Raw genomic sequence first — 17,500 nt, forward strand, 5'->3', positions numbered from 1 at the left:
GAAAGGACAAGATGGTTCTCTTCCCATAAATGCTGTACTGCAATTTGTTCCAAAATGCAATCATTTCTTGACCACATTTTTTCACTGTTACATATTGCACACTCATGTTAATGTGAACAGGTGCAGATTCAGATCCATGAATATTGGTGGCAGATATTATCGCAACACAAATTTTTTAACTTCAATTTGCATTTATTGTTCCTTAATTGTTTTTTCCGGGCAATACAATATCCTCGTCTAATTAGCATTCATTAATTCCCATTGTTGATGGTGACAGGGAAATTACAGCCGTTTACAAGTTTGCTGTTTAGACACCAACAAATACATCTGCACCTAACAGGACTGTAATTTATGTGGATCACGATCGAAACATAGGCGATTAAAGACCAGCTTTTTATCCATGCATGTTTACAAATAATATGATCATATCATAGTTTACAATGCTTACAACCTTTCATCCCTTGATTATTTAGGTTCGGTTTTCATTCAATGAAGAAAGATGCAAGAATTTTCTGACCAACTAAAAATTTCGGTTCTCTTTCAGCTGTGTGTAGATAAGAGCTTACATTTTAAGACGATAGTTAAGCTCAATAAAGTTCACTTACTCGTGGGGTTTTAGAACTATGTAGTTCGCTGGAACTAATCCACTTCGACCATCTTGTTCAGCCGAAAACCAATTGTTATCGTCATCTGTTTCCAAGATCTAAAATTTAAAAAAAAAGTCCTTGTAATCCGAGGCAAAAAGCAAAATGTCTTCTTTTCGATGGAAACGTAACACAAATATTTACGATCGTTTTACCTTTAACACGCTTCCCTTTCTGAAAGAAAGTTCGTCATCTGCTGTGGCTTGGAAATCGTGTTTAGCTGTGGCCTCCATTACGACCTTCCTATGTCAAAATTTATTGCTAGCAGCTTCACTTCAAAACAGATTAAACCCCCGCAAAGGGTTGGAGACACATGCATTTATGTCCGACCGACTTCTGTTTCCTCCGAGTTTCGAGTAGGAATGGAACGAAGAAGTGAATGGCAAATACTTTCCTAATATGGAGGTTGTCTCGCCTAGCAGCGATAAAGCGGCGATTAAAGAAGTCGTTTCCGGTTGCCAACACAAATCTCTCGGTAGCAGCTTCAATTTGAAGACACACAGATAACAATCACGCTGGTGGACGAATAAAAGGAGCTAATGGATTTTTTTTGTTTTCGTTTAGATGACGTAACGTAAAAAGTGCAAAGACTGTATTTTTTCACAACCTCGTTCCCAAGGTCCTCTCTCTTCCTTCCTTGAGGAAGGAAGAGAGAGGACCCTGGGAACGAGGTTGTATTTTTTCACAGGAGCACCTTGCGGTTAGGTTACGTATACAGCACAGGCAACACAATCTCGTAAGTCATCATTCGAATGTTGTCAGTTTATAATGCGGCAAAAATCGGCTAATTTTCCGTGGCCGCATGAAACATGTGCAAACTTTATAACATGCATTCGAATTTGGTAAAAGGCAGAGCTTACAAACTTATGCACTAGTCATTTGTTTCCCCCACCCCCCGACCCCCGGGGATAGTGGGGACATATGGGGAAATTACTAGGGCAATTACGATTACGCCATAATTACGCCTCTAGGGGGTAGGGAAATTACAAGATTTTCGTTCCTCTGCCCTACCCCTCTGGGGACATACAGGGGGAAATATCGGGGAATTCTTACCTAGGAGGACTGGGACTGAAAAGAAACGAAGAGCAATGGTAATGAGTATTTTCACACATGCAAAAATTTTTTTTTTCATCGCTTATTCCTGTCTTGTTTCTATCCAGTTCTTTTTTTTTGTTTCGTTCCTTATATAGTTCATGTGGCACACACAAATGGCAAGAACTGTATATTGTGGTAATCTCCCTAACATTTCCATGATGACTCAGAATCTTTTAGGAACAGAGGGGTGTGAATGTCTGCTCTAGTCCCCAGTGGAAATACACCTACTTTACAACCATTCAAATGTAATTTCCCTACCCATCCCCGGGGGTCAAAGGGTGGGGGAAACAAATGACTAGTGCATTAGCAGAATGCTGTCAAACGCAATAAGCTCCTCTTTCTCTTAATAAAATCATTGATAATACTTTAATAAATTGAAACAAATATAACAAAATTGTTTCTCACTTAACAAAATGAACAAGTTAAAAACTTTTTAAAATGGTTACAGCCCTAAAATCCGCAAGAAATACACTTTTACAAGTTTGTAACTTGTTCATATTAAGTGCGAAACAGTTTTATTATATTTGTTTCAATTTTATTAAAGTATTAGTTTATTGTGTTTGTTAGCATTTCTTTAAGTTCGTAAGCTTTGAAATTTTGTAAGCTTTTGAAACTTGCTCCTTTAAAGTCTTCTTTTAATGAAGGATAAGGAGGAAATTTCAAAGGCCAAAAAAATAGGTACACTTGTTTGTTTTGTTACATGATTGGAAACCACATCTTAACCCCAGGGGTGGGGGGGAGACTTCCCATATAAAAAGGACAGGGGTGCTGGCCGTACCTTTTAGAAGTTAAAAAAGCAGGTTTGGTACCTCTTAGGGTGTTCAGCCTCAAAAGGTCCACAGCGGCAGCTTTAGCAGTACCTTTTAGGGTATTGAGCCGAAAAGTTTTGACAGGAGACATAATTTGACAGTTAACTAGTTTTTTATTTTGTCTAATTAAAACCCATAATTTGGTACCTCATAGGGGTGAAAAAAATTTCATGCCACGCCCACAAGACAGGATCTTGGTACCTCTTAGGGTTATTTTCAATAATAAATTTCGTATTTAATTTCATTCTCATTCGTTACCAATTCTTCCCATTCATTTGGTGTTTTGTTATCAAGTTCACTTGTTAGTCAATCACTTGCATTCTATGGAAATGAATCCTCTTGTGACAGTGGTATAGTATGGTTATGGTCTGCTATGCACGGCATTCATAAACCTCTATTTCAAGAGGCCCTCAGTGAATTATAATATGCTGTATATTAATCTTATTCCATAAACTAATGAAATATCCTCTTGAGAAATCAGAGTTGCTAACAGATTTGAGCTGCCCTCAGGGTAAAAGGAGCACCTTATTGCCGATATTGCATATCTAGGGTTTTTTAGAAACACCCCAGGGCTGAGTTAATTTCCCCTCATAGGAATGAAGCAAGGTGAATTACCACAACAACTCGTAGTTTTGGGCAAGGACATTCTCATTCCGAGATCCACTAAGCCCTCTGACCTGTCTGAGGCCAGGCCTCCTGCCACAACTTCTGCCAGCTAAGAGGGCTATAAGGAAGCTCTGGTGATGACAAAGAAATCAACCTTTGAGGGCCAGGTCTTTGCAATTTAATCCTTTGGCTCCCAAGAGCGATTGATATGAAATTTAATTTTCTCCTCACAAGGTCAATACATTGTTAAACAGACTGGTGATGAGAATGAAGAAATAAATCTCCAAGGTTTTTTGTCTACATGTATCATCAAATTCCCATAACTGACATAAAAACTAAGGTATAGCAGTTAGTAACTAAGAATTAGCATTTTCTAAACAGCTGGTGGTAACCCAGGGATCATTGGCACCATTTTAACCTATTGATGACTGAACCATACCCCACTGACACGTAAAATCTAGTAAGTCTCACTCCTAGACCTTTTAAATTTGTTTTGCAGTTTAATGTAGTTTCTTTAATTTTATATCTAAGCTCAAGACCTCATCAGTATTAAGCTGTATAACTTATTGTGAATAAATAAATGCAATTATTATTATCATGAGAAGTCAATGGATTAAAGTGGACATAGTGTTTGCGTAGATGTGGAAGTTATCAAAGTGTCAGAGCTGAAAGATAAAGTGTTAAAGTAAGCATAGGGCAAAATTATATCGATAGTAAAACATGTTGAAAACAAAAAATGCATGTCAAAAATAATATTATCATAAAATTCATCGAAAGTGACAAAAAATAAAAGTCGAGATTTTGTAATTTAAGAAAAAAAAAACATTCATCTCATGGTTCAAGTGATAAATAGAATTGATGAAAACGGAAGCCTTAAAAGTCATAGATAGCACACTCTTGGCTTTGACACCAATTCAAAAATGGCACAATGGTTCATAAATTTTGAGGAATTTTTAGTTTCATTGGGAGGACTCATAGAAAATGCTGAGTAAAAAGTAAAGTCTCTGCATATGAGCCAGAAGGCCCATCAGGCCAGAGCTTCTGTTGGTTTCCAAAAATGCTGAGTACAATAATAATAATAATAATAATAATAATAATAATAATAATAATAATAATAATAATAATTAACAATTAGACCCGTAGCCTGCAAGGGCTATGGGTCAATAGCCCATGAGGCGAAGCCGAATAATTGTTTTAGTATCACCCAACTAGTTGGACAGAAAAGGCAATAATAAAGTTACCAAATGCAAGTTGAAGAAATATTTATTTGGAAATAAAACGAAGGAAAACGTCACGCTTTTCGCTACTCAAGGACAATTACTAATAGTCCTCTAGAAGCATAGCCAATCAAAATGCAGGATTTGCATTAGTCCACTAGTTGCGTGATACTACTACTAATAATAATAATAATAAATGGACAAAAGACATTTTGAGTCACGCGTCACGCAATTGTACGCGTAGGTTTTGTTGTGACCAGATTTCACTTTTGTCTACACAACAAATTATTATTATTATTATTATTATTATTATTATTATTATTGATGAACCAAACGATGTTTTTGAAGTTCATATTTAATCAAGACCATCGTCAGTTGTACAATGAGGAATAATGTGAAGTTGTGCAATAAGTAGTGTAACAAAGTGAGATATAACATGAACAATTAAGGATGAAGGCGAAAACAGAAAAAAAAAAAACTAAACTATTTAAGCTAAGAAAAGAGACTATTTAGTATGAAAGGGATAAATTAAGATGTTTTACTTGGGAATTTAAAGATGGCTGCTCCCAAAGGATATGCATGGCTTCTTTAATTTTCAATTGGAAACGTGTGGAAGCAGAGTCAAGGATTTTAAAGCAAACTTCTGAACAAAGGGAGCAACATTTTTCAGAACCTCTCAAGTGCTTAAAGATGTGGGAATGTTTGTCGGTGGCGAGATGTTCACGGATGTGAGTGGCGAGGTGTCTGTTGGTTTCACCAATATAACCGGCATTACAGCCTGCACATGAAAACTTGTAAATGACTCGTGATCGTAAACCCGCAGGGATAGGATCCTTGGCACCAAACCAACTCCTGATTTTAAATGGGGTGAACACCAACTTAATTTCCAGGTCACTACAAAATGTGTTGACTAATCTCTTAATTCTGCATTGTGTTATTATCTTGTTCATTGCCGAATGCCGTGATTAGAAGTCACTGTTCCACCATCACATCATCTGGAGCCCTAATAAGCAATTAAAGCTCAAACCAGAACCACCCCATCACGATCCCTGCAACCACTCCTACAGCTCCATTTCAAAGAAATTGTGCACTAACCATGCACTGCCTGTTTTCCAATTTCCCTCAAATGGCAATCCAGAATACATTAAGAAGATTGCCTTATTAATCACCTTCTGTAAGAATATCTTTCCGAAATTAATTTACCGTACCAATCTGTAAACTGTGAACACTGATTTGATTTTGACATTTCCCATTGTGAAGCAACCAATCAGAAGCAACACAAAACCACAATTTATTACCATTACTGGTTGTGGTTTAGTTTTCTCGCACATGATTGGCGTTTTACTTGAAACACAATAACATTCCATAAATATTTCTAGTGTTCACAGTTTTCGGATGTTCACAGCAATAAGTTAGACATAAAAACAATGGTCTTCAAAAAACACTGTACTTTAATGAATCAACAACTATGACAGACACAGCAAACAATTGGCAAGCAATGCAAGCTGTAGGCCAACACATAAAAATACTTTATGACCTACTTATCAATATTTAAGATACTTCTGGGGAATGAAACAGTATTATTGTAAACATACAAAGTAAGATTAAAGGAAATAAATAAAGACTGGAAAAGAAAACGTGAGAGCTGGAAAACAGTCAAATTGTAAATGAAAGAAACTATTACCTCGGTAATCTTCTTCCAAAAGATGCTTTCATAATAATGAAAGGAAGAAAATGCCAGACATATCATAAAAAACAAAATTTGTATTTAAATAAAGATTAAAAGGCCAGGAGAGTTCAGTTTCAATGCATCAAGAGCTTTAATTTTGAGACTCAAATGCTCATGAAATCAGGCCCATTATTAGACAAAGTAATAGACAATTTCTTGGTACGAGAAGTAAGATGAAATCACTTTCATCCCCCAATCAAAATGCAGTCACCTCACACATACTTGCAAGTATCTCAGAATGGAACATTTTGTGTCAAAATTTACTTGTTCCAAAGACATTTATTTACACTGTACATTATTAATAAGACAATCTAGATATTGAAATATTTGATGAAGTGATTTGCAGCCTGGGTAAAACTTTGTCAAAGTCTTTTCAAAGCTCTTTTTTTTTCTTTCTTCTTCTTATCGAGAGCTTTGTCATTTGCTCTTTTGATCCCTTGAGGTGCCTCTACAGTATCTGCTTTATCTAGGCTTTCTATTTTGCTGGTGCAGTTGTGCTTTGCATGGATGTCCGTCCACCACTGTGCTCGTTTAGAGTAATCTTCATACTTTTCCAGCAACAACTTGCCTGCCTCTTCATTCAATGCTGATTCTGGATTTGGTACTATCAGAAGACATTTTACAGTCTGGAAAAAGGAAAGGTCAAATTGAAAATATAAAAGGTGCAGGCAGTAAAATCCTGTGTTAGAGCGCTTGCCTTGAGATACAGAGATCCTGGATTCAAGACCTGTTTTGACCAATCATTGAATTTGATCCTGGTATTCCCTAACTTCACTTTTCAGCTGCACTTCAAAATAGCCAACTGGTTTGCCTTCGACCAGTTGGGTTTTTCAACAGTAGTTGTTGTTGATGTCCTGCTCTGTTGTTTTGTTGATTGTGTATCATTGGCCCTGAAAAACCCCTATGAGGAGTGGTCAATAATAATTATTATTAATTATGTATCAAATGACTCCCAGTAGCAAATATAGAGCGTGTGTGTTACTGTAAGAAACAAAGTTACGTGTGAGGCAATTGGCTCAACCTAAACTGTTGGTGCAATTGGCTCACTATAAACCCCTATTTTTGGAGCCTTGCACTTAGCTTTCACTATAATTTCAATTTGGTAGTTGGTAGATAAAATAAGGTGGGCAACTGAATCATGGGGAAGAAAGCAGCTCATGGAAATCTGTCTGAAAACAAGTGGGCATCATACTCTTTGTCCTTGTACTTTATTGGCAGCCCTGTCACACATGCTTTCATTTTACAATTTCACAATACAATTAATTTTATTCATACTTAACAGACCACTCCCGACAGGGGCTTTTCAGGACCAACGAAAAACAATCACAACAGAAAAGAATCCCAACTGGCCAGAGGCAAGCTACATGTAGTTGGCTATTTGCAAGTGCAGCTGAGAAGTTGAACCAGGGACTACAAGGAACAAATTCAACCAGTGGTCAGAACATGTCCCCGGGATCCCCAGATCTCAAGGCAAGTGCCCTAACCAATGGGCCGCACAGCCACCGACTGCATTTGATTGGTTGCAGTCACAGATCAAAGACACAAGAGGAGGTGTACAATCATTTAACCTTTAAGGATCACAACATTTCTTTTTTTTGTAATTCTGCATCCATCTCCATTGTTTATGAACTTCTCAAACTTTGCTTGTAGGTTGGTTGCAATCAGAGGCTGAAGACTGTATGTAACACGTAGCTTGTTCTTTTGCATTGCAATTGCTTACCTATTGTACTTGACACTGCTGCAACATGCTTGTTATTTACCAGAAGCAACCAAGTCAGATTCTAAATATTAGGTCACCATTATTTCAAGGAATGCATAGTGCTACCTGCTGGTTGAATCAATTTCTAGCAGATAACATGACTAGGTTTAAAAAGTACTCCACTGGACAGTTACTTTATCCTGTGAACACGTTTTAAACAACTGAGGCAATAAAAAGTACTCATGATTCCAACTTCATCAGCATAATTAGGTGGTCTTTTGAATACATCCATTGTCTTGTAAAAACCATACTTAAGAAATCAGATGTCATTCATTTGATGTCAGAACATTGAATATGAGTGCACAGGGTTCGTTCTGGATTTTGTCTATAAAATTCCAGGAGTATTCAAGGAGTTTTCAAGAACAAGAAATTGAGTTTTCAAGGAATCTTTATAACAAGATTTCTATGCCATACATAGTGTTTCAGTGTTTTCTTTGCTGAAAAAGCCTACCTTGATATTCCTTGAAATGTCTCTTTTAACTTAGCATGATACAATCTCAACAATTTTCACCCAAGCAAAAATTCAAGCAGTTTTCAAAATGAAGCAGTTTTCTGCAAAATCCTTTTTTCAAGGGCTTTTCAAGTGCCCTTGAAGGCCAAAATTAAATTCCAGGGCTTTTCAAGGACTTCAAGGAGTTGCATGAACCCTGGTGCAGCATTTTCACAACACTTCTGAGGGGGTATTTACATGACAATGCAATGAACTCAGACCAACATAGGTTCGTATATACCTTCATACATTCTCTTTTTTGCGTGAGACCAGCCTGACAATGAACCCAGACCAGTCCAATTTCGTCTCGGTTGCTGGACTGAGATGAGAAACTCTTGTACCAATCAGGGTTTGTTCTGGTCTCATGTAAATGACATCAAATCTCAGACCGGGTCCAGAAATTTCAAGCAGGTATGCTTATGGGTCAGCGATATATTTATTAGACAAAATACATCATTTTAAACCAAAACCAAGTACCAAGCATTTCGTACCGGTTTCATATAACCAGCTTCAAAAGTTGCATACTGGTCTGAGTTTGTCCTGGTCTCATGCAAATACCACCCTTTTAAGTGAAAGTGATCATTGCAGTTAATGAAACAACTTGAACAGTTGCCAAGAATCTTAAAAGTGTCGTGTTCAAGCCTGGATTTTTTTCAAGCTTCTTTGAATCACGTCATACCATTATATCTTTCTTTACCCTAGCTCGGTTTTCAGAGTAGCTTGGTGTTACAAGCTAATATCTCCGAGCATTTACGTGATGCCCCACTCTTTTCAAACAGTGTGTGGGTTCTTTTACGTCCCACAGGGTTATGAACATTGAAGGGCTGTGAGAGGGGGCCTATGGTTTATCCTGAGGCTTATTCGAGAGAGAGTCTAACCATTGGCAGATGTCATTACATAGGCTGCACTTTCTCCTCAGTTATTTAAAGACCCCGAGTGTTGGTCTGGCCAGAGATTTGATCCCACGACCTCCACAAAGTAGATCAACGCTCAACCAACTGAGCTAACCGGTTGGTGGTTAGTTACTTCATTACAAGTAACTGCGATGGTCACTTACACTTAGAATTACATAACTGCAATTCAAATAATTTCATATAATTTGCTATTACACATTACCACAACAACAATTTTCTTTCCTACCAATAAAATATGTTTAACTCCAAGATCTGGTTTCCAATCCCTTTTGAGGGTGTTGACACATATCTCACCATTGCTGGCCACATTTGGGTGAAATATTTTAGTCAAGAAGAATCCTAAAAAACATAAAGTTAACAGTCACTGAAACAGTTCATAGATCATGGGTCTTTTTCCCCTCTCTAAATCAGTGGAATCTCTCTTAGTAGCTTTAATTTAGTTCAACTCATAAGGCTTGTCAACAACCCTTTCCCTACTGGGAATGAGACTTAACAGTTTTTACTGTGTCTAACGCTAAGATGATTTTACTCATCAACTGCCTGAGCATTGTGGGTAGCCTGAGGAGTCAATGGATTAATCAAAAGCACTGTGTTCTGCCTCTCAAAACTTTTGACTTTCAAACACTGGTCAATAAATCATCTACCCTGCAAGCAGTCTCTTTCGAGCTTCCTAGATAAGTCAGGAAGAGGAAAGTAGACTCTGCCAGCTGCCTCAACATTTTGAAAGTCGAAACTGGATTCATCTATTTCTTTGGATGAGCAGCAAATAAAAGAATGTTCAGGCGGCTGGCAGAGTCTTCTTTCCTCTTCCCAACATATCTAGGAAGATCAAAAGAGACTCTGCTCGCAGGGTATAGATCATCCATATGGGTGAAAGATTTTCTAATAATCTGTCTGTATTTAAATACAACCAAACAGACAGATCATCTGGTCTGTTTGGATGATATCAAACTTGTATTTGGACTTCATAGATGGAGAACCTAAGACAAGTTGTCTGTTTAGATTTTCTGCTAGATTTCATACACATAAGAAAAAAGATTTACAATCTAACAGACTTAAAAGACACTTCAGATATGTAGCCATTGGAAAACATACATACATACATACATACATACATACATACATACATACATACTTAATTGACCACTCCCCATAGGGGCTTTTCAGGGCCAATGAAACACAACGAAACGACGGAACAGAACAACGACAATTGTTAAGAATCCCAACCGGCCGGAGGCAAACCAGTTGGCTATTTACAAGTGCAGCTGGGAAGTTGAACCAGGAACAACCAGGATCAAATTCAACGAGTGATCAGAGCGGGTCTTGAACCGGGAATCTCTGGTTCTCAAGGCAAGCGACCTAACCACTGGGCCACACTGCTTCCTCACAAACATCACAAACATAGAAATCTCAAGAGACAAAGTTCAATTCTACCAGAAAATTAAAACTTGAGAAGTTTCAAAACAAACATGAACAAGTGGATACTAGTAAGCAAGCCAATCTGGGGTCTAAACGAAACAAGGATGGATGTAATTTTGGCTGGCACCTGGTTCCAACCCATTACAGAAAAAAAAACACCATACAGTTTCTGAGAGACTACAGTATATGCATAGACAGCAAACAAGTGACTGTGCAAGAAGAACCTTTGACACCTTGAGGAAAGCAATCTATGTTTGATTGTTGTTTCCACATAATATGGAAGTCCTATTGAGTAACTCCACAATACCTAGTAACTCCCAATCACTATCATTAGCATTTAGCCATATTCTTGGAAGTTAGAAACTGGCCATAACAGACTTCATTCTTATTAAGTGACTTGGAATTTAGTGGCAGGGTATCGGCCTGTTAACCAGCCTTGTACAGAAACTCTCTTTTCAACTATGTAAACAAAGTGAATCAATTACATGTTTACATGAACGTTATTGGACTCCTCGATTAAAAAATTGAGTTGGTACATTCCTGGAAAATCAAAGACCAAAAATAAATTAAAATGCACTTTTTCGCACAGAATCGACGCGAAGAAATCAATAACAATGAATGGAAGCAACATTATGCCCAGGGTATAGTAAGAAACATTTCACAAATATGTATAATAATATAATCTAGACTTTCACCAACAAAGTTTCACCTTTGGGAGGTACAGTAGGGAAATCCTTGCCCAAGACGAGTTTGATGCGAAACAGGCCTCCTTCATACGGTGTACCAGCTACAAAACAAGTGTAAGAGGTAGTAGATGTTACACAATAAGATAGAGGCTAGGCGGTTGCTGAAGATCAATGAAAACAGGAAGATGGATTTATCGAGTAAGAAATTACCTGGTCCTTCTATTGTGGCCTGAATATCTGTTACATCTTCTTCGTTGGTAAACACCTTTATACCTTCGGGGGGATCGCTTGATAAATTGGTAAGTTCTTTAGCAACTTGCTTGATGATTTGTGGGTGAAGATTTTCGACGTTCGAACTTGTCTGAAAATTCAAATAAACACAGATCAATTGCGGCAAACGGCAATCCGTGGAAACAGACAAAGAAGGAACTTACGGAGGCCATCTAATGGTGTTTCCTCAAGATAAAACAGTGCGAAAAGCCTACTAATTTTTATCACATAAAAGGTACAAGAAAGTTCGTTTGCAAGAAGCGGTGAAAAGAAACCTTCAAGGAGTTTGGTTTGTTATTCTATCAACCAATCAAATTGCACATTTACCAGTCCGCCGCTCGGGAAGTCCATGGTCTAAACTGCGAAGTCCTGGGTCGAAAAGAAGGAAACTTCGATGCTGGCTTGAAAACAAGTTGAGAAACTATGTTGTATCGGCTCTTGCTCTTAATATTTAGGGCGCGTTTGATTGACCCTATTCCGGAATAAGAATACGTGGAGAAATGATTAAAACGATATGTTTGGCGCGGTTTCGAAGCAGTAATGATAATAAAAATATGTTTAAAATATCATTTTAGCAGATATTTGACAAATGTGAATCTCTGTTAAAACGAACGATTTCTAACGTATATTCTATGTATTCCTATTCCGGAATAGGGTCAATCGAACGCACCCTATTAGGGTGCGTTAGATTGACCGTATTCCGGAATAGGAATACGTGGAGTGATGATTTAAAACACTATGATATGCCGTTTTGCAGCAACAAGAATAATAAAGCCAAGTTTAAAAAAGCATTTTAGCAGATTTTTGACAATATTAATGTGAATCCCCACAAAAACGATGGATTTCCAACTTCTATTCCATGTATTCCTATTCCGGAATACCGGCGGTCAATCGAACGCGCCCTAAAGCCGATGCTACACGGTTCAACATTTTTTGATCAACAAATGTTGCAGCTCTTGTTCAACAAATTATGAACAGTGTGTCGTGTCATGTTGAATGTTAAAATATGCAGTTCAACAAGTTGAATGTTGTTGAACGATGTTGAACGAAAATAGAGACCAGCTCTATTCCGTTCAACACATTTGTGCAACATTGTTCAACATTTGTGAGCAACAAATGTTGCAAGATGTTGATCCGTGTATCATCGGCTTTAGTTTCTCAACTTATCTGGACGATAATCGTACTTATCAGTTGTCTCTTATAGGGTGTTTTCTAGCAGCAATATTTGCATACTAAAACAAAAGGAAGAATTTGCATAAAAATGGAGTTCAATTCCCAAAAGAATATTTCATTCCTCCAATATGGCCGCTCTTTCTTTGTTTCACTCCGCTAAGATGGCCGCCGTGACGTCATGCGGTAACACTCAATAGTCACCTAAAAAGATTAGGACCCGATTGTTCGAAAGCCGATTAACTTAATCCAGGATTAGCGTAAACTTTTGTTTCATATTTTCAACTTTTTGGTGTAAGTTTCTTTTGCTTATTTTTGTTTTCCAGGATTGAGTTCTTCTTAAATGTAAAGTTTTGCCGAATATCAGCGTTAAACAACATTTGGGAGTAGAAAAATAATTTTCTTGGTTAACTTTTAATCTGGGATTAGCGTTAATCGACTTTTGAACAACCGGGCCAAGGTGGCTACTAAGGCGGGAACTTCAATGGGATGCAAACCAATCACCTCTGCGATGCCGGTGCAATTCTTCATGATCTTTTTACCTTTGGTGACGATTAGTTGTTTGGGAGAAACTACTGTCCTGGGGCCCTTTTCTCGAAAGTCCAGAAAACTTTTCGGATCCGGTGGTGAGAGCACTCGTCTCCCACCAATGTCGCCCGGGTTCGATTCCCAGACTTGACGTCATATGTGGGTTGAGTTTGTTGGTTCTCTACTCTGCAACGAGAGGTTTTCTCCGGGTACTCCAGTTTCCCCTCTCCTCAAAAACCAACATTTCACATGATTTGCGTTATTTGTTAATTTCAGTTTACGGCGTCCCCCTCCAGCGCTAGAACGACTAGACACTGTGAAACTGTCAACCGCTTGTTTTGGAAAGACGATTTTTTGATATGTTTTCAAGGTAAAAAGCAAAATGACTGTGAAGTTTGACAACTTTAATCCTCTCCGTTCTTAAGATACAGAGGAAATTGTGACACCCGAAAATGGCCCGTAATTTTTCGGGACCTTTGAGAAACGGGCCCCTGGCATGCGAAATGTTTACTTCGGTTTCCGTCAGTCGTACGCTTTTAAAAGGTCCCTCATAACTTAATTGATGCTAGCAAAATTCCGTGTTTCAAACACTCGCCAAAAAAGCACCACTAGCATTTAGTTGTAGGGTCTACTTAGCCGATACAGTTCATTGAAAACAAGTTGAAATAATCTCAGCCTAGGAAAGGTCGCACAAATTTGTTTTTGACGTGATGCATTTTTTTCGCTGTCATCAGCGTTGCTAAAGAACTGTCTTAATCTCTTCAGGCCGCAACGTGGCCTGGACTGCATACCAAAGGGAAACGTCCACGCGTATAGCAACCTCCGTACCAGGTAATTTTTTTCCGGAAACGAAGTTGAGGGATAGGAAGATCAAACCAAGACTTCTCCCCGAGACAAGGAAAAAAAAGGTGGAGAGAACCTGGTTTCAAGGTTAAGACAACATTACTTTGGGATTAAGCAACTTTCAATGCAGATTATCATTTCCTTGCTTCTGTTTCATAAAACAAATATGGCTGCTGCTTAATGGTCTCCCGCTGTTGCTCAAATGAGTGAAAACACTCTACGCCAAACATTATCCGAAGAATTTTTTTTTCTTCTGGAAACCCCTGTGTTTTCCGCCTCTAATGATATGCTTTTCGGATTCAGTTCGATTTCAAAAAATGTATCGCCTCGCAACCTTTAAAATTGCATTTTTAAATTTTTCTCCGAAAAATCCTAAATTTGCTTTCAGTGTTACCAGTTTTTCCCCTATTAAAACCTTCTCAGAAGCTCATGACATTGAAGCGTTTAACTCTGGTTCAGAGTTGTTTTTTTTTATATAAAAACTTCCTTATTTGGTGTAACGTAGCTCGTGCATTTTTTCGCGCGTGCAGCGTCGATCTTATTTTGGCCCATATTTGGGCATAAAATTGGTGTCCTAAAATCCGCAGCTTTGTTCCAAGGAAAAGAGTTACAAGTTACACACTGCAAGATCATGTGCTCCTGACCTTCTGTATACGTATCTGCGAATAAGCAAGAATCCAGATAACTTGGACTACCAACATGGTAAACTTATAAAAATAGTTTTATTCCACATCACGATCACAAAACGTCTATCTACAATGTAGCATGCAATACAACTTATAAAGCACCCATGCAGTAGTTTTAGATGCACGAAAAGTTCACTAAACCCTGACACATTGTCCACCCCATTCCCTTTCGGGGTTTAGAACTTCTAGAGTTGTTTTTATTTAACGAATTCGCCCAAAGGCAGGTAATTATACAATAGGACACGAAGTCCCCTACTTGGTAAATTACTCGGTTAATTGACTACCGAAAGTTACATAGCGATTACTTTGGTGGTTGCATCAAGACGCACACACGTTTTCCCGCGCTTTGCGCCGGTGCATGGATTTCCTTTGGGATATGATTGGCTCACTCAGTTATCTGCGTCTGCTGTGATTGGCTGCTGTATTTATTGCATTGCTGCGATTGCGATTGGCTGTTTGTGGTTGTCTGTCAAAATTACTTTGTTTTTTTGGATTCATGTAACTCAAATAAAAACGACTCTAGTTTTAACAACAGCACAAAACTACTTTCTATTCAAAATACGGATCTCTAATATTTAGTTAGTATCAAAATGTAAATCTATCGTATCAATGAGATAAATGCATGCGTGCGCTTGACGCTTAATTTTATTCTTTAAATAAATATATCTCTTTAAAATTTTCATCATTAACGGGGATGGAGAAATCACGCCACCAGAAAGAACTAGATTAAAATAGTACTTTAGAGACAAAAACATTTTCACCTTTGAGATCTTGTGACAATGAAAGAATAAAACGGCGATGTTTCAAATTGCAAGATAAGATGCAATGCAAGACAAGAGATTTCAAACAGTGGCGAGATTTCCTAGAGGCAATGACTTGAAATTTAATCATTTTAACAACTAGAATACGTTCCCAAGAAGACACACAAAAAAGGTGCGGTATTTCAATTCACCGAGTGCGGATCATTTCTCAATCAGCCGCGAGACATAGCCCTGTGATAATGTATACAATGAAAAAGCCTCCAACGACAATCCGTACTATATTGCAACATGTTCCATTTTCTTGTTTTGAAGATCCTCAGTCTCTTTTATCGCCGTACAAATATTGATTGCCATCTCGGATTATCAACCATGCGTGGAAGAATTCGAACAAAAACAGACGAGGGCGGAACCATTCCTTTTAAAAAGTCAATCTTTTTGTTTAAACTTGACGGTTACCTCTTCGGTCAGGCCCATCTTTTAGGAACGCATTCGCTATGGAAAGGCATTTGCCGATTAGCACAATGTTTACACAGAAGATGGAAGACCTTATTTCCTTTCCCCGGGAAACGAACGAAACGAAACACGCTCGTGGCCCCAAATAACGCCACGAGTGACGCGACAATCTTCCACACAGTACACACATTTTGGGAAGTCACTTGTTTTCCCCCGTTCGGGTATAGCAAAATGGCTGAAATTTACGAGCCCGCGCGTGGATAGGAAATACTAAAGGAGTCGCCATTTTAGTAAGTAGCGCGTTCAGTGATTTCACCAAATACGTTTGGTTAAGATCCACGACGAACCCGAGTTTGATTACCATACAACGTCTTTACTAAAAACTCTTTCACTACTCTTTATCTTCTGTATGCCTGAGAAATCAAGTAAACGAATAAGTGCTCCATAAACCACGACTTGCGACAAAAGAAAGAAACAGTCCCGATTCCATTGCGAAGCCGCAACCATTTCTCTGGACACCAGGTTCCTCTCATCGCGCGCGAAGTTTAAGTTGGGCGATGTAGCTGCACATCTTCAGAGTGGGTCCAAGTTTCATTCGGGTGAACTGCATCAGAGAATCACGTGACAACAGCATTAAGGCTTTACCGTCAATCTCCTGAAAAAAAAAAAAGGAGTAAAGATGTCATCAGCAACGTTGATAGGCTGGGTGCTTAGAGGTGACCAGACCATGGAGTGAATGACACCAAATGACACCCCTCCCCACCTCCGGCACCAGACCCATCTGTGGCTGCGATGGATGTGCAAGGCTCCGTTGAAAAGAACTTGGGTAAACTACCTCACGCATTTTAACTGCAGGATAGATTTTGAATTCTACCTTCAGAAATTGAAATTCCTAATTTATGCATAGCCCAAAGTGCTCCAATTTAAGTCGCCGAATGTACCTGGTCCGAGAAGATGTTGGCATAATTTATGCAATCGGTAGAACGCACGTATTTGACCACTTGCTCCACTGACCACGTGACAGGATTAGCGGGAAGGTCAGGTGACCGTCCATTTACGCAGCCCGGTAGTGATGTGTTGGTGCCGACATCGACACAGAGTGGCTTTGGACACGATGAACGATGACCCGAAGAGGAGTGGAGTACGGCAGACGAGGTAGGGCTGGGGTATGGTGAGAATCGTGCTGCAGAATGATGACCTGTGAACACAACAGAAAATGGTTGGAAACAACAGACAATGCGTGTTCGTTTACAACGTGCCCGATATTCCCATGAGTTCATCATTATCACTATATCTTTATTTACCCTCGGATGATTTTAGAGTAGCTTGATGTAGCTGGTATCTCCGTGCATTTACCCTCTCAAACATGATAGCACAGAGGACAGACCACAACAGAGGGAACTCCGTGTCCTACTCTTTTG

General features: G+C 38.6%; 3 protein-coding genes across 3 annotated transcripts in view; all 3 read right to left on the bottom strand.

The window, feature by feature from the left end:
• Positions 1–1,010, bottom strand: part of LOC137969437 (growth factor receptor-bound protein 2-like) — a 16,436-nt gene extending 15,426 nt beyond the window's left edge. The window contains exons 1-2 of the mRNA XM_068815664.1: positions 800–1,010; positions 606–703 (exon numbers count right to left, since the gene is read on the bottom strand). Coding sequence (XP_068671765.1) covers positions 606–703; positions 800–877 — 176 coding nt within the window. The 5' untranslated portion in view covers positions 878–1,010. The remainder of the gene's footprint in view (positions 1–605; positions 704–799) is intronic.
• A 4,792-nt stretch (positions 1,011–5,802) lies between these two features.
• LOC137969371 (ubiquitin-conjugating enzyme E2 S-like) lies at positions 5,803–11,939 on the bottom strand. The gene is made up of 5 exons (XM_068815580.1): positions 11,803–11,939; positions 11,579–11,729; positions 11,392–11,469; positions 9,490–9,602; positions 5,803–6,726 (listed from the first exon to the last, which is right to left on the bottom strand). Exons 1-5 carry the CDS (start codon positions 11,809–11,811, stop codon positions 6,463–6,465), a joined length of 615 nt encoding a protein of 204 aa, XP_068671681.1. The 5' UTR covers positions 11,812–11,939; the 3' UTR covers positions 5,803–6,462.
• A 2,941-nt stretch (positions 11,940–14,880) lies between these two features.
• The window catches only part of LOC137969370 (uncharacterized), a 26,105-nt gene continuing 23,485 nt past the window's right edge, over positions 14,881–17,500 (bottom strand). The window contains exons 17-18 of the mRNA XM_068815579.1: positions 17,021–17,277; positions 14,881–16,734 (exon numbers count right to left, since the gene is read on the bottom strand). Of these exons, the coding sequence (XP_068671680.1) occupies positions 16,609–16,734; positions 17,021–17,277 (383 nt within the window). The 3' untranslated portion in view covers positions 14,881–16,608. The remainder of the gene's footprint in view (positions 16,735–17,020; positions 17,278–17,500) is intronic.

The sequence above is a fragment of the Montipora foliosa genome, chromosome 9, assembly GCF_036669935.1.
Source record: "Montipora foliosa isolate CH-2021 chromosome 9, ASM3666993v2, whole genome shotgun sequence".
NCBI lineage: Eukaryota > Metazoa > Cnidaria > Anthozoa > Scleractinia > Acroporidae > Montipora > Montipora foliosa.

Bases quoted from the DNA above. Each gene is read 5' to 3' on its own strand.
- LOC137969371 (XM_068815580.1), bottom strand. The intron at 11,470-11,578 runs GTAATTTCTTAC...CTTGTTTTGTAG, and splicing joins GGCCACAATAGAAGGACCAG to CTGGTACACCGTATGAAGGA. The intron at 9,603-11,391 runs GTGAAACTTTGT...TATGTTTTTTAG, and splicing joins CCCTACTGTACCTCCCAAAG to GATTCTTCTTGACTAAAATA.